The sequence below is a fragment of the Arthrobotrys flagrans genome (assembly GCF_004000055.1).
Source record: "Arthrobotrys flagrans strain CBS H-5679 chromosome Unknown unitig_8, whole genome shotgun sequence".
Lineage (NCBI taxonomy): Eukaryota > Fungi > Ascomycota > Orbiliomycetes > Orbiliales > Orbiliaceae > Arthrobotrys > Arthrobotrys flagrans.
This window is the reverse complement of record NW_027137553.1, coordinates 5,280,332-5,295,508: the sequence shown is the minus strand read 5'-3', so window position 1 is coordinate 5,295,508 and position 15,177 is coordinate 5,280,332. Positions and strand designations below refer to the sequence as shown.

Here is a 15,177-nt window from a genome sequence, read left to right as displayed (position 1 = left end):
ACAAATCCGGAATTTAATTTATAATTGAAAAAACGATATTGAGGTGCGTGCTGAATAGGAGCTGCTACTCCCTTCTTCAGGGCTACCTAATTGTCGCGTGAGCATGCTCAAGTCATGTAGAGAATTGAGAGGCATCTCACATATTTCCTCTTAACAGACGCTGTAATATCTTAAGCTGAGTCTCGAAGACCATCATTTCTAAATATCTATTAAACCTGCTCCATGGCCCTTTTTTTGTATCATGTAAATGGCAGCGGTTCCCATCTATCCTTGGTTTCTGAAGATGGATATTGCTATTTCAATAAGTGATATCACGTATATCGTACAACACTAATGATGTTATGATGTTAGAATGGAATCAGAACATTCGTTTGAAATGAATTTGGGATTTGCAATAAGAAAATATTGAAAATAAACCAGAGAATTTGAGAGAACGATGTCTTCTAGAGCCGGTGAAGGGGAGAGAATAAAAATATTCGACCACAATATCATCCATGATATCTCCTTATACTAATCCGTTGATCCCAAATCTCCCTACCATGCAATTGATAACAATTGTTTATCCATCCCAACAACACAGCATCCCTATCTCATTCGCACAGAAACTCCCAAATTACTCTCTCGTGAGCTAGCTCAATTGCAAATATAGCGAAAAAGGCTCAACAAGAACATTCGCAAAAGCTTAAATGAAGCCAACGAGGGGCTCAAGAGCATGCAGGTAAATCGAAGAAAGGAATATCTCGCATTCAGACCATTGTCTTCTTCCGACATGACAAAACATCAACTCCTCGATAGAATAACCCAATACCATCGGTGTACACGTGTTGGCTCGCGTTGGGACTCGAAGGTAGTAAGAGCCCATGAACAGATGTGTTATCCAGGCATTCTGCGGATAGTACCGTATCTACCATCAGCCTGATGGCTCAGTATCACAAGATCCTAAGACAACCTATTCGGCGACACCTGTCGAAGTTTGATATGTGCTCAGATAAGTGATTCCGTGACAAGAATACTTGACATCAGCTTTTTATGTTCCGCAAATATACCAGACGCTTATTAAGTAGTGTGTAAGCTTAAAATATTATGATGCTCACTCAATAGTTGGGGTTCGACGGCTATGAAGTAATTGTTGGGAATTTGGAAATTGCGACCTTATAATTATTGGCCCGACGTTTATAACACGCTATAGTTAGTCAAGGATTTTGACCAGTCTTACAGTTAGATCTGATACCTGCTGGTTAAACGAGTAGAGGCTAGCGACCCTTATGCATGATGTGAATTGGACTTTACCATCTTCATTGCATTTAGTACCTCCTACAAATAGAACAGTTCGAGCTTATTACGATTATATTGCCCAGTGCCGATGTTATACATTTTTATTGTTGGCAACAACGCATTACGGTGAATTATGCAACAGATCTAACGCGTTGGAGGCCAGAGGCTCCCTTCAAAATTAATGATACAATAGAGTTGGCCTTGGATTTCTGGGAGAGTCGAAACTTCTGCACAATCAACGTCCCCATTCGAGTGCAAACCTTTCGAATGAGCGGGATTGAGTTCTCCCACCGATCTTTACCCATTTAACTAGTGCGTCAGTTCTCTTCGTGGCCCTTACACAATATGTAAGAAGTACGGGGAGTCGAGTATTGATGCTTATAAGTTCTGATCTGCATTTATTCTATAGCCCTTAGTTCGCGGTTTGATAGTTAAAGGTAGTATTCAGGCCAGACGAATTGTATATATCCTAAACAAATTGCATGCCTGTTTGGCTCTCTACTGCTCTAAGGAAGTTGCATGTAAAAAAAATTGAATTTGGTTACACGGACTGGAGCAACCCGGTGTAATCCATATATGTTAGCACCTAAAATTACTGTAGTCTTTGGTAACAGACTTGGTGACTGATTTTGTATAGTCCCAATATTAGCAGAGTCTGGAACAGAGCTTATATCCCGTGATGTGGTATCGACCGCCAGCTCATAGACTTTCGATTCATTTTTGAGAATAAGCGATCTTCATTGTGGAGGTACGTAGGCTATATCGGTCGAACTTCTCAGTCGTGAGCGACTAATTTTTAGGCTGCTGGGACTTACCCAAGTTCTATTGGTTGGAGAGATCCGACTTAGCATAATAACTATAGGATTTGGAAATATGATCTCCTTGATGATAGAATAATGAACAATTTTAATTTAGTTTCCATCGGTCGCTTCACTAAAATTGAGTATATATCAATCATCCACATGAAACTCTAGCTGATCCTCAGACCTGGCTAGCTGGATAAGTGTTCATGAAACAGGTTTCCAGTAGGAGTGATTCGATGTTTAGAATAGTCGCAGAATAGGGTGTAAGCACCTTCTTGGCAGGTTACAGGTGGAATTCGCACGCCAGCAGGGGTCCTCGAGATGACTAAGAGGTTAGTCCTGAAGAGTTCTTTCTAAACCGGCTCCAAATGCGGTAATGAGCTCAATTGGGTTAGCTGGACGGGTTCGCGGAGAAAACTGTCGCACAACGCCAAATGGATACCTCCAAAACTTCGAGCTACACCTACAGATAACTACAGGGCTTTTGCCAGAGCTGAAAACTAGCTTCAAAGGGTGAGGAGCAAATCTGTGACTCATTGTGATTGCACCTTTGCTTTTGTGGTAATCAAATGGGAACCCTTAGCGTTTAACGTTTATGTTTCATAATCCATTTCAATCGAAAATTGGTTTAAGGGAAGTGTTGAGCGGCTGTCTCCGGTTTCCTACTTTTTAGTAGATGGAAGGCTGGCGGACCTTTCCTTATTATAATGTGAGCAGGTTAATCTAGAGAGTCCCGAGCAGTTAGTTTGTACAACAGTAGTATCTTAACATGTCGGGACTCGGTGGCGGCCGTTATGTGTAACTTGAGTAGTGTTGGCTACGGCGAATCCTTGCATCCAGAGCCCGTTAATGTTGCAACGTTGAGCTCGTGCATTGCAAATTGATGTTCCACGGGATGCCTCGAGCTATGTCTTTTCGAAGAGACTAAATGCTCCCAGCCGATCCGAGCTTACGTGATCGCTGAAAATGTCATCGCATCATCTACCTCTGCTTCAGTATACGGGCTCCCAGCTTAAATCAGGAATCAAATAATATTTTCGCAATATCGCGATCTATAGATTCCATTGACATGAATGAGAGCTGAAGCCAAGACAAATGTGTAGCTAGCCTTCTCAGCACATTTCAATTTTACGATGGAACGGTCGAAGCATAAATTGAGATCGATTCCCCGCCCTAATTTCCCTCATACTTTCATTGTCATCAGTGTCAGTATCTGGTCACCGATTCGGTAAACGCTTTGAACGGTCACACAGACGAGCATATTCTTTACACACTCGCTTTCTAAAACTACAACAACTTGAATCAAATTGGCACTACAGATAACAGCCAATCTTTTAAGATGCTTCCAAAACTGCTTATCATCGCGGCCTTTTTGCAATTTGAGCCTCATCTCAAACGTGGCTAGCGTTCCTGCTGCTGCTCCAGAGGCTGCTCCAGAGGCTCTTGCAGAGCCGGGACCACTCGCTGAGCCAGACTACGGTTACTACTCTCCACCGTCCTACTACAAGCCGGAGTACAAACCGAAGCATCACGAAGAATACAAAGATGAGCATAAGGGAAAGCACAGGGAAAAGCATGAGCATGAGCGCAAGCCATATGAGCCATACAAGCCATACAAGCCATATGAACCATCTAACTACAGTAATAAATAGGTAATTGAACTGAAGGACATTGGATTTCTCATACTAGGTAATAACTTATGTTTAACCAGAATCAGTTATTGTTAAGAAGGGATGCAATGTTCTCCCACAGTTATAGCTCGGCTATTAGTTCAACATAGGGTTAGTCTCTTGGTTTCGGAAGCCATGTCTTTGATCTCACATAGTCTACGTATGATTTTGCGACAGTAAAGCGAATAATAGCGTCCTATATTCCGTAGACCTTCTTCCATAGCCAGTAGAGGGTGAATTCGTCAGTGTTATATGCCTATTATGCACATTGCCAATATCTAGAGCCAAGAATTCTTCCCGCCTGCCCTACGTCCAAAATCCCTGTTAGTCCTTGACCACCAATCAGATGGTGTCTATAATCGGATATCATCAGCCGAAAAGCCTGCATGTCCAACCGGGGAACCCATGGGGCTACAGCCCAATTTGGGTGCCAAATTGCCATATCTATTGGCTCGCGCAATGCCGTGGCCATTTAACAAGATATATCGGCCAATAATAGAATGCACTGCAAGCTCGGTTTTCAAGGTAGGGATCATCGGTTAGTCCTGACCAGGATGGCCAGTAGATTGCTATCCATCCCGTCTCTTGGCGATTTTACCGCATTAATATAAATTGACTGATCCCGTTCGCGTTCTACCTGATAAGCAGAGCCTCGTCCAGGTTATAAGCAAAGAGACTGAGTCGTTTAAATCATACTTGAATTCAGGTGCCCTCGTTGCGGTTTAATAGATGGTCAGTACATGTACACAGATTTTGATATAATTCGTTATCCGGCACCATCCATTGTTGTTACAGACACTAAAGATGATTCGATTTTCAGCTGCTACCAAGCTAGTGCGTTGGGGGGAAGAGCAACACGGTAAAATCCAACGGCCTCGCCTTAGAAAATGAGGGGTCGGACTTCGTGACAGGAAAGGGTTTACGCATTTTACGTAATCGATAATCAATCGCACGAATCTCGCGCGTATAATATATCACCTTATCATGATAAACTCAAATATTTTATCATTAGGTTACACACAAATCGTAAAATGCTCTTGGTAACGTAATCCACCCACCTGCGAGATGTACCCCAACGCGAGATGCTAACCGTGTTGGGATTGAGTGGTTCTCTTCGTCAACCCCTTATCCCCTCCGAAATTTCTATCTTCTTTCTGTAGATTCGTTCTTCTCTGTATTTACCATCGAAATTCATTAATTTTTGCTCAAAGCCTAAGAGTGGGTTCTTTAAATTTATCGAAAATACCACCGATTCGACGTCGTAACATCGATCCGGAGAAAGAAGAGAGAATTCGTCTAGCATTAAAAGCGTTAAAAGCGGAAAAAGTATCATCCCTAAAGCATACAGCAGAGAGTTATAGCGTGCCGGTATCGACACTAGGACACCGATTTGCCGGCCGAACCGCCTGGGGGAACCGCCAATTTCAGCATAAACAACTACTTACCCAAGCCGAAGAAACAGTTTTAGCGAAACATATGGAGAACTTATGGAAGTCCGGGTTCCCCTCCAACTACAACATCCTTCGAGCTATGGCAGGGAAAATGGCAGGCAGGCCAGTGGGCATAAATTGGTGTTATAAATTTCTAGCACGTCATCCTCAATTGACGACAGTCCGCAGTCGCTTATTGGAGTCGAAACGTGGGAAGGCGAATGATGTCGAATCGATGCTGCATTGGTTCTGTCTTTATAACAAAATCGTGAAAACTCATAAGATTTTGAACGAAAACATATGGAATATAGACGAAAAAGGGTTCATAATTAGGTTTGGAAAGCCTGAAACCATTATAGTGCCCACATCCTGCAGAAAGCAGCGATTCTGTGCTCATAACGCTACTCGAGAGAGTGTGACCATGGTCGAGTATATATCAGCGACGGGAGAATATTATTCTCCGCTCATTATTTATTCAGGCAAGGTTCACATTCTCGATTAACACCGCAATTATGAGAAGAAAGAAGGGTAACTCTGGGGCACTAGTAACAAAGGCATAACAAACGAACATCTTTCTTTAGCTTAGTTGGAAAATTGCTTTCAACCTACTACCGCTCGAATCGCCGGAGGCTCAAAACGACTGCTAATCCTCGACAGTCACGGATCCCACGTTACTACAGACTTTATCGACTTCTGTCTCAAAAACAAAATTATACTCCTCTATCTTCCGCCGCATTCTACGCACTATCTTCAACCTCTTGACGTCGGACTCTTCAGCCATTACGCCACCGCTTATAAGAGAGAGGTGAACGAATATTCACGTTTTAAAGATGTGGCGATTGGGAAACCTGAATTTAAGAAGCTTATTGGCATTGCGCGTACTAAAGCGTTCACGAAATGCCATATTATTGGCGGTTGGAAGGGAGCTGGACTCGTTCCCTTCGACGCTTTACGAGTTTTGGAGAAACTGCCTGAATTTCAAAAGGGGGACCACATCGAATCGCTGCGTGAAATCATCCCAGAGCATGAATTACAGCTGCTGCAAGAGTCTGGTGTCCAGCCGTTTCCAACGCCCCAATACTCACGCACGCTGCAGACATACATCGATGCAGTGGATGCATTAACTGCGCTGCATCTTAGTTCTCCGCTACAACAGCAATATAACAAAATTATTAAAGTTGCAGCCGAATCCTTCCCCAGGCGTAAGGTTCTCGAAGTAACTAATAAAAAGTTAACTGAGGTATTAAGAACGAAACAGAATAAGAAGGAGGAAAGTAAAACTCATTTATCAAAAGCGAAAGTGTTAGCGGATGCTGAAATTGAGGCAGCTGTCGAGGCAGCTGAAAAGCGGATAGCTGCTCAATCTCTGGGGATATCTTTACGAACCCGTAGCGCCGATAACAGGCAGCTTGATTATGCCCAGCAGTTTTGGACCTGGACCCTGAAGGATCAGTAGCACCCGGGGGGGGTTATGGGGGTGCCGGGACGAATTGCGTTGTGTTGTTGCATTTTTTTACTTTTTTCGACGAAAACCGTCGATTTCACAAATAATTTATTAATTTTTTTTAATAATAATGTAAAATTAGTTAATTAAAATAGTTTTCACCACCATTTTCACGTTTTCGAGGTCCCGGAGGCATTAAATTTTGAATTTTCGGTGAAAAATAGCATCTCGCGTTGGGGTACATCTCGCAGGTGGGTGGATTACGTTACATCATGTGTTTGTTAAATTTAGATACATTCATATGCATGGATCCACCACGATGCATGCAAGATGTGTTATGGAAAGTGGACGGGTTATGCAAAGCGAAGCCGCGAGGATTTGGGACTGGGCAGCATTGAAATGGGCCCTACTGGAATGATCTTTTAACTGATGCTCTTATGGCATAAAGGGCTTATAATCCGGATGTCCGTAACCCCCTACGTAGCTACGAATCATCTCATCATTATCCCACAAATTTCTTTTGCTTCTGGGATCGGTCCACTCGAATCACCACGGACGAAATGTCTATCACTCAGCGCAAATTTGTCTTCCCTCCTTCAATACTTCTATTAGTAACATTTTTCTTCACAATCTCTGTCTCTGCTATAACTCCAGATAAGAAATTTTACCCAAAATTCAGATATTTCTTTCGCCCGGCTTACGACCCATGTTACGAGAAATACGGTTCCGCGTTCGCAAGCAACAACAGCGTTTGTTTCGATCTCGTAAACTGTATCTTGGAGAATATAAGCGAAGAGAGGAAAGCTTCAATCGCCAGCACTGGGGTTTTCTTAGGTTTCATTCCCACGGTACTCACCTTTGTCGGTCCCTCTATCAAAGATGTCGCCTTACTATCGACCGAACGGCCGATATTAGCCCTATTATGCGCTGTAGGGACTGCAGGGTTTGGGTTTAGCAAACCGTTCCTGCTCCTCAACGTTCGCCGCACGATGCAAAAGTTCCAGAATGAACAAGCGCACTCGGATGAGCAAACACACTCGGATCTTCAAGACCGCTTCTTTCCGGCCATGATGGACAGGAAGTTAAAATTTTTCCTAATCTCCCTCCAATACTTGTTCAGTTGTGGATCTGTGGTAAACACAATTCTTAACGCCTACGAAATTGGAACACAGACGGCTTTAGCCTGGAACTGTCGTTTAACCCCGGACCTACCATTAACATATAGTATGTTCAGTTTAGTAAGCTATATACTTATTATTGTAGCACTAAATTGGGGTCTAACATATTACTGGTGGTTGAGAGATTATTGGAATTCAAGAATAAGATATTGTTGGGGTTTAAGATATTGGAAATGGCTGCAGCCTTCAACGGGGCCTTCAACAGAGCTCTCATCGGAGCCCTCAATGGAAGTTTCAGAAGATGAGGAGAAACAAACTTTATTTAAAAGGGAGACCAAAGGGTTTCGTGAATCAATACGAGCTCTGTGGAGGAGAGAGATGACACTGTCTTATGCCGCAATCCCAACACAATACAATCTGAAGGATAAAACGTTAAAGAAAGGAGTGGTTTTACCAAGTATCATTCTGGGATGGCTGGCAGATTGCATGGTTTTGGCGCAGTATATTATGGGAACGGTTATCTTATCGAATGCCTTGTTCGTTAGGTTGGATGATGGTGTGTTTATTGCTTTGAGATTTATTTTGTCAGCAATGGTATGTAGATTCATCGTTGCTTTCGAACTAGAAGGCATGAAGCAGGCTATCCGCCTTGAAGCGGAAGAGAAAAGAAAGAAGGCAGCAGCGGAAAGGGTAGTGAAGGTTTTAACAGGAGAAAAGACTTACTGATATTTCTCCCGGGAACATGCGCATGTACCATATCTATGGACAAATATTATAGTAGATAGTACTTTGTTTAAAGTCTAATATCGGGGCCAAATCGATCGTTTTCTTAATTCCTAGTAGCAACGCGGCTATGGAGATGGTGGTTTTAACACTGGTAGGAGTGTTACCAATTACGTGAAATTGAAACTCAAAAGTATTTGTAATAATCCCTGTCGGATTTGAAGTTTTTTCTATGCCACACCGCTACTTGGAATCATTGACATGGGACTTTCCTGGCTCGTTGACTGGCTACTACATACATCGACTCGTATCCACGTGTGAAAACCTTCAGATGGAATACAAAAACGGAATCTCGTAAAATTCTAGTTGATAGAAAGATACTACTAGGCGCTCTAGCTAGAAGGAATCTTGAGCTCTTAGATGAAACGGCTGCAAATATATGCACATTGTGTCTGTGGAACTCATTAAGTAATTTGCTGAACCTGAAGTTTTCACTAATTCCATGCCCGTACGATTCCTAAATGCTATTATATATCTTTTACCGTAACTCTATTTTTATTTTTTTTTGCAAATACTGTACATATCATTCAACGTGTGTATGGCTTCTGCCCATTTACAGGAGCCCAGAAATAAGCTCTGCAGCTCTCAATCCACCCATCTGATATTTTTTCGTATCAAAATGAATAGCGATAAGAATCGGCTGCTGGCTATCAGAGCGGATCACAATGTTGTCTCGTCTTCCTCTCTCTTAACTCATCATCATTTTATCGCGGGCTACCGCATTTCAACATTCAGATCTCTGTCCGGGTCTACCTAATTGTAAGAAATTTGACTAGCGAGCCTCATGTAAGTAGTACTAACGATGGGCACGAAAGAATATTAAGATCGTAGAGGTCATATCGCCTGGAGAGTAATTGGAGTAGATTAGACTAATGCAAAGAATCTTGATGCAAATAGGGAGCCATGGCTCCTTCGCAACAGGATAACAAAGCTCATGAGAGTGGTATCTTCTCTCTGTCTCGAGCGCCTGGATTTGAGGCTAGTATTTTATTGTGTTGCTGATATTCCTTTAAATATTGCCAAACAGAAAACATAGAAGTGCCCCAATCGAAAGATAGAGGTTTTGGGTCCCCATGAGCGTATGGGAGGCCGAGGAGACAGATGTTGATGTTGGTCCCAAAGTACTTGAACTATCCGTAGCCGTATAGGTGGCTCTCGCGATAAAATAAAGATCATCGATCGGTGTAGGAATGCTCGTCAGCTGATACGTTCCCCACGAGCCTTCAGTCACCGTGACGGATGGCATCGTGGTAGCGCGGCACGTAAACCTAGTAAATGTATTCTCATCCTGTATTAAGCCGAAGGTTTGACACGATGCGGAATGGCCGGTACTATTGTTTCCTGATTAGCTTCACAGTTCTCTTCGCTGAAACATGAGTAATCTTCGAGATCGCATACCTCGAAGACACGGCCGGACCAGGCGTCAGTACGCCCATCGGAGGGTTCGGTACCCCGAACCGTATACCGTCGACCGTCAAGGCAACATCGTGCGAGGAGTGGTTAGGGAATGGGCAAAACGAGCAGGAGAGGCACCTATACTTCTGACCAACAGCCTAAGCGGTACCATCCAACAAGCCCTGGCCACAGCACAGCACCGGCTGTATGGGAGGCAATACGAAACTCTTCAGCCCGAAAGCCAACCACGGCGCAGCTAGCAACTTGTACTTTCACTTCGCAAGCCTGAGAATAGGAAAAGACGAAAGTACCCAACAGTGGTTCTGTCGATTAAGATCTATACGAGAGCAGCTAGTTGGCACACCATACGCCATCAGCGATATCTTCAGAGCTAAGCTGCTCCATGGAGCACAAGGGCACTATTACACAACCGCGAAAGCCACACGGATACAGCTGACCAAACAATCCGAGCGCTTCACCGAAGATATCATCGATCAACTGCTCCAAGTCGATGCCGGATCACACTCTGATGATAGCCCCCTCAACACACCGGCCGATACGACCTTGACCGGTTACGGGCCAACCCAAAGCACCAGGGGTAGGGGATCAGGCCGTACCCGATCAAAATATCATAGACACAAATCAAACAGAGGTGGCAGAGGCATACACTGTGGAGGAAGATCCGAGTCAAGGATACCAACCGAACGGGACACCCGATCAAATCCCAACGGCGACGACAAATGTTACTACTGCACCGAGAACAGTCATCGACAGTTTAGCTGCCCGCTACATAAGACAGCAGAGGGGCTATGGAAGAGAAAATGCGACAACAATAGTATCATCCATCAACAGATCACCGAGTAAAATGACACAGCCGAAACCGATCATCAAGCCAACACACCGAGTGGTATGCTCTGTGTACAACCATGACGACTTCTTCGATGGAAATTTAAGGGTCAACACAGCACAATAAACAATTACCAGGAACCCAATTCGATGTCATGGATATCAAACCCAAGAGCCACAACAGATAAGACCAACTACAAACCACCACACAAACTAATAGACATCACAGTCACTTCCAGACAAAGCACTAATGCATACAGTCAAGGGAAGGCTCGAGCCATCTCCAATCTTTCGACCAAAGCGTTACGGGTACCAAAGTGGTTCAAAGACCACTGCCGGCCTCGCAGCTCAGTGACAGAGGATATAAAGTAATAACCGGCAGAACCTCTCGCATGATAGACCTTGAGGGAAACCTTGTGGTTGAGTCCGGACGTCCGGATAGTGAAATAAAACCCTTAACCGCTACACAGTCAGCAACCGAAGGATCGGCGGACTTGGAGACCCCGCCCTGCCGCCCGCCATAGATCCGTCCCCGGAAATGGACACAGAACAACTATCGAAAGGGAATCGTGTTGTTTTTGTAGTTTAAAACACACACCCAACCTGCCGGCTTCTCGGCATATCCGAACGGCTATCGGTGACCGTCAAGAATCTTCAGATGATCGAATATCGAGCTTCATCGGGATGAATTTCAGAGCGTTCAGCTACCAACCGACTCACACCCAGCGCTAACCAACCATGTCCCGGCGGTATTATTCGAAGCCAACAGACAACCCGGATCAGAACAAATGAATCAGCGATTTGCGGGTGTCGGATGACGATCGCATGTGGGGTTCCTTCAGCATCGGTTCATACAAGGGCGTTCTCCTGCTCGACCCGGGTCCGAAGGCAAAGTCCTCGAACGTCCCTTTCGAATGGCGAGGCACGTCGGCGGGCGCGCCAGATGTCCTATTCATGGGACCGCTCTGCGTAGGAGAGGTACGCTTCGAGGACCCGGGGACCATTCAAGGGTATTTCGACGTCATGCACGGGAAGTGCGAATTCTCCGGAAACCCTTACGGCCCTCGAGTTTGCCCGGAACATCTGCAGGAATTGGTGGACAGGTGGAACGATTACGGTAGCGGCCTGATGCCGGATGAGCATCTCGGCGCAGCCAAAAGCGTGGCAACCTCAGCCGATACACCTGAGACCCCGCCCGGCAAAGAATCTCAAGAGCAAAACGAGAACGGCGCGGAAACCGAGCCGCAGACGGATGACTTTCTCAAAAAATGGAAACTGCAGCTGAACGGTGTGTACGACGTCGCGTGCTCGGATATCGAGGGAAACCGGACGGGAAACGCACCCGATCAGATTCGCTTGCTCGTCGATCAGCAGGTGTGCTGGGGTATGTTCGACATCGGCATCTACACAGGATACCTTCGTTTGGATACGGAAGTGTCCGATATACAGCCGGGGAAGCATCTCAGATTTCAGTGGCGGGGACAGGAAACCGATTTTAGATTGAAGAAAGACAACGACGACGGAGCGATCACCACCAACGACCGATTCGAAGTCAACGGCTATTTCAAAGGGATGGTCGGCGAGAGGCTGGTTTTCAGGGGAAGACGCAAACCCGGACCTTGCAGTTCCGGCCACGAGACCAACCTCTACCGCTACGGATACAAGAACTTCTTCAACAACTGAATACGCAACCGATGAAATCACACCGTCACTCCATGATAATCGTACCCCTCCTAGACGTAAATATTTTCAATTCAAATCGGAATAAAATTCGATTCAATCGTTGAATCAACTCTACAATCCGCTGCTCCGCTTCAAAAACCTATATCTACAATCGATGCTTCCATTTCACTCACAAACGCAATTTCATGATGAGGGTTACCATAACCGAACGCAAGGTCAATGCGAGTGCGCTTTAAATTTCTTCAGTATTCAAAATCAAAACATGATCGAAACCAAAACGGACAGCGAGTTTATATTTGATATTCAATGTATGCGATAAATCATTAATCATCGATTTGCATTCCGACGCTCTTCATGATGCTTCTTACTGCAGGGCATCGGAAGGGAATTGCACACAGAAATATTTTATCCAAATATCCTTTCTGAATTACCAGAAGATCACACCAACCCGCTGGTGGAGGTTGTGGTTGTGGCTGAGATGTCACGAGGCTGCCAAGCGGCGTGCTAGGTCGTTGAACAAACGAACAACAGCCTGCCTTACTGTGACAAGACTATGTCTCGTTAACTGATGCCATCTCCCTTCACGCACTTCTGCAACCTTGTGCGCGAGCTTGGCTTGTTCGTTAGGCAAAACTTGTGTCCAGATGCGGGGCTGCGAGTGTCTGCTGCAGAAAGGCTGCTAGAAAAATGCACGCCGCGTGACAACGACCGATTGCAGCCGAGTAAAGCTTCAAGCTTCAGCGATCGCATATTTTATGCGGTGTAATATATACTCTTTCCGGTCCGAGCTCTGAGTACTAGTGTGAGCTAGTTTGCTTAGAAATCCTATAGGAAACCTTGGGCCAGGTGTAACAAAGATCATTTTTGTTACCTAGTCTATTAACAGAACAGAGGAGAACACTTGAAATATAAGTCCGGTACACAAGGCACTAATTCAGGCATCCTCCTCTTTAGTACTCAAGTTTGTAGGAATCTTGTGTTTTAACTTTCGGATTATAAATCACAAGCAATGGCAACAAAGGCTAAAAATGGTGGCAACCTAATAATGCCAGGTGGTAGGCGTAATTATAGTTTAAAAGGGGGCCAGTCCAAAGTGCCAGATCTAGTCGGAAAGCCCGAAGCTCTGATAGCTGTTTTTTTTATCGAATCTACAGGTTAGTAATTGGATATCTGAGGAATTGGGATGTTAATGTAACGATACCTCGAAGGCAGTTGTCCGCTGCACATTGCTTCAACTGCGCGGTGACGGTCGTCCCTGTTGACAGCAGAAGAAGGACGCCGTTCGGGTATCTCATCTTGCCGGTTGCAAATCGATGTTTCGAAGAGACTTTCAGTGGTTCAAGGACTGTTATTTTGCTTTCGATACTAGATCCATAGAGAAATAATGGCTTCGACTGATACCAAAGCAAGTTTATGGTATCAAAGAAAGGCTCCTCTTTATGCATTTGTCTGAACCCAGCTCAGAGGTAGTCAATATTATCAGGACCAGGTTTTCTCCCTTCCACTTTATTCCCGATCGCAAAAAATCGCAAAATAGAACATGGCAAAGCGGAACGATGAGGCTCAGAACATTAATTGCCGCTGCCACTAATTTAACATCGCCAGTCTCGGGAAAGGGTTAACTAACGCCGGGTGAAAGAATTGGTTCTGGCCAGCTAGAGCTCCACTGATGATAGCCATTTACGTAATTATAATAGTGGCTTGGTCCTTGCCACCTGAATTATGCAGCCTTCTACTCCATATCAGTCTGATCAGAAAGCCGTGCCATCGTTTCAGCCTCTAAATATGATTTCTTAGTTGTCAACTAGTTCCGACAACACGACCCAAGTCTGAAGATTGTTATTTACTGTTTAAATGCTAACATGATTATTCCAACTAAGTGCCATTTTTAACTTTGAAGCATGCCTTCTCAGCAATTTCGTTCTACCCTAAATCTAACGAGGTACTCCCGAGCTTATGGATCTCCACAAATTAATCCCATTACCTTCACCAACAATAGCCGGGGTCAACAAAATCCAGCGGCAGCCCAGCATAAGAATGCAATCCTCTCGCGTTAGATCGTGACTACAATCAAACCAACCGAAAAACAACAGAGGAATATAAAAGAGTGAACGCGTTAACGTTAGTGGTGCTAGGCTTTTCTGATACTAGTAGGAATGCCTTAGAGGCGGATAACCGCATCCTTTATACGTCTCTCGTTACATTTGCTTCTTTGTAATATTTGTTTTTCGCAATAGCATTCATCGACTTCGATGCCGTGAAGAGATGGATATTTCCTTTGCAACGGTGCCGCATCAGACGGCCCGTTGAATAAGCTCGCGATAGTCAAGTTATAAAGTAACTGGATACGATAAGGTACTAACATAGCCATCAGGATATTGCAAGCTATAACCCGATTCGATGGCCTGGGCCCTCGAAAAAAAAAAAACCCGATTTTGATAAGCATTTTAAGCTTAATCGAGACTGGTTGTGGCGTTCCGTCAAGGTCGACCAACCTTATCACGAAGTTTGGATTCGAAAAGGTATGGGTTGCTGTCACTCTTTACAATCAGTTGCCGTGTTCCGAAGCACAATTCTAGAATCTGAATTATTTCCCCTAAAGTGGATGGTTGCATGCGCTCTGGCTTGGTAGGCCTTCCTTATAAGACGTGACTTATTCTCCAATCGAATGTTATTTATACTTCCTTTCCATTAATAACCCTTATTGATAATTATCTATCACTCTACTTC

At 44.4% G+C, this 15,177-nt stretch overlaps 4 protein-coding genes across 4 annotated transcripts; 3 read left to right on the top strand and 1 right to left on the bottom strand.

Moving 5' to 3' along the window:
• Positions 1-3,211: 3,211 nt before the first annotated feature.
• On the top strand, positions 3,212-3,730 carry DFL_008009 (uncharacterized protein; the record flags this gene model as incomplete). The annotated part of the gene is made up of 2 exons (XM_067637679.1): positions 3,212-3,306; positions 3,484-3,730. The coding sequence occupies 2 exons, from the start codon at positions 3,212-3,214 to the stop codon at positions 3,728-3,730; spliced, it is 342 nt and encodes a 113-aa protein (XP_067489171.1).
• A 5,802-nt stretch (positions 3,731-9,532) lies between these two features.
• DFL_008008 (uncharacterized protein) lies at positions 9,533-9,959 on the bottom strand (the record flags this gene model as incomplete). The annotated part of the gene is made up of 2 exons (XM_067637678.1): positions 9,533-9,854; positions 9,922-9,959. The coding sequence occupies 2 exons, from the start codon at positions 9,957-9,959 to the stop codon at positions 9,533-9,535; spliced, it is 360 nt and encodes a 119-aa protein (XP_067489170.1).
• A 166-nt stretch (positions 9,960-10,125) lies between these two features.
• DFL_008007 (uncharacterized protein) lies at positions 10,126-10,891 on the top strand (the record flags this gene model as incomplete). Its single annotated transcript, XM_067637677.1, has 2 exons — positions 10,126-10,516; positions 10,569-10,891. The coding sequence occupies 2 exons, from the start codon at positions 10,126-10,128 to the stop codon at positions 10,889-10,891; spliced, it is 714 nt and encodes a 237-aa protein (XP_067489169.1).
• Positions 10,892-11,589: 698 nt separating this feature from the next.
• DFL_008006 (uncharacterized protein) lies at positions 11,590-12,447 on the top strand (the record flags this gene model as incomplete). The annotated part of the gene is made up of 1 exon (XM_067637676.1): positions 11,590-12,447. The coding sequence occupies one exon, from the start codon at positions 11,590-11,592 to the stop codon at positions 12,445-12,447; it is 858 nt and encodes a 285-aa protein (XP_067489168.1).
• Between the last annotated feature and the right edge of the window lie 2,730 nt (positions 12,448-15,177).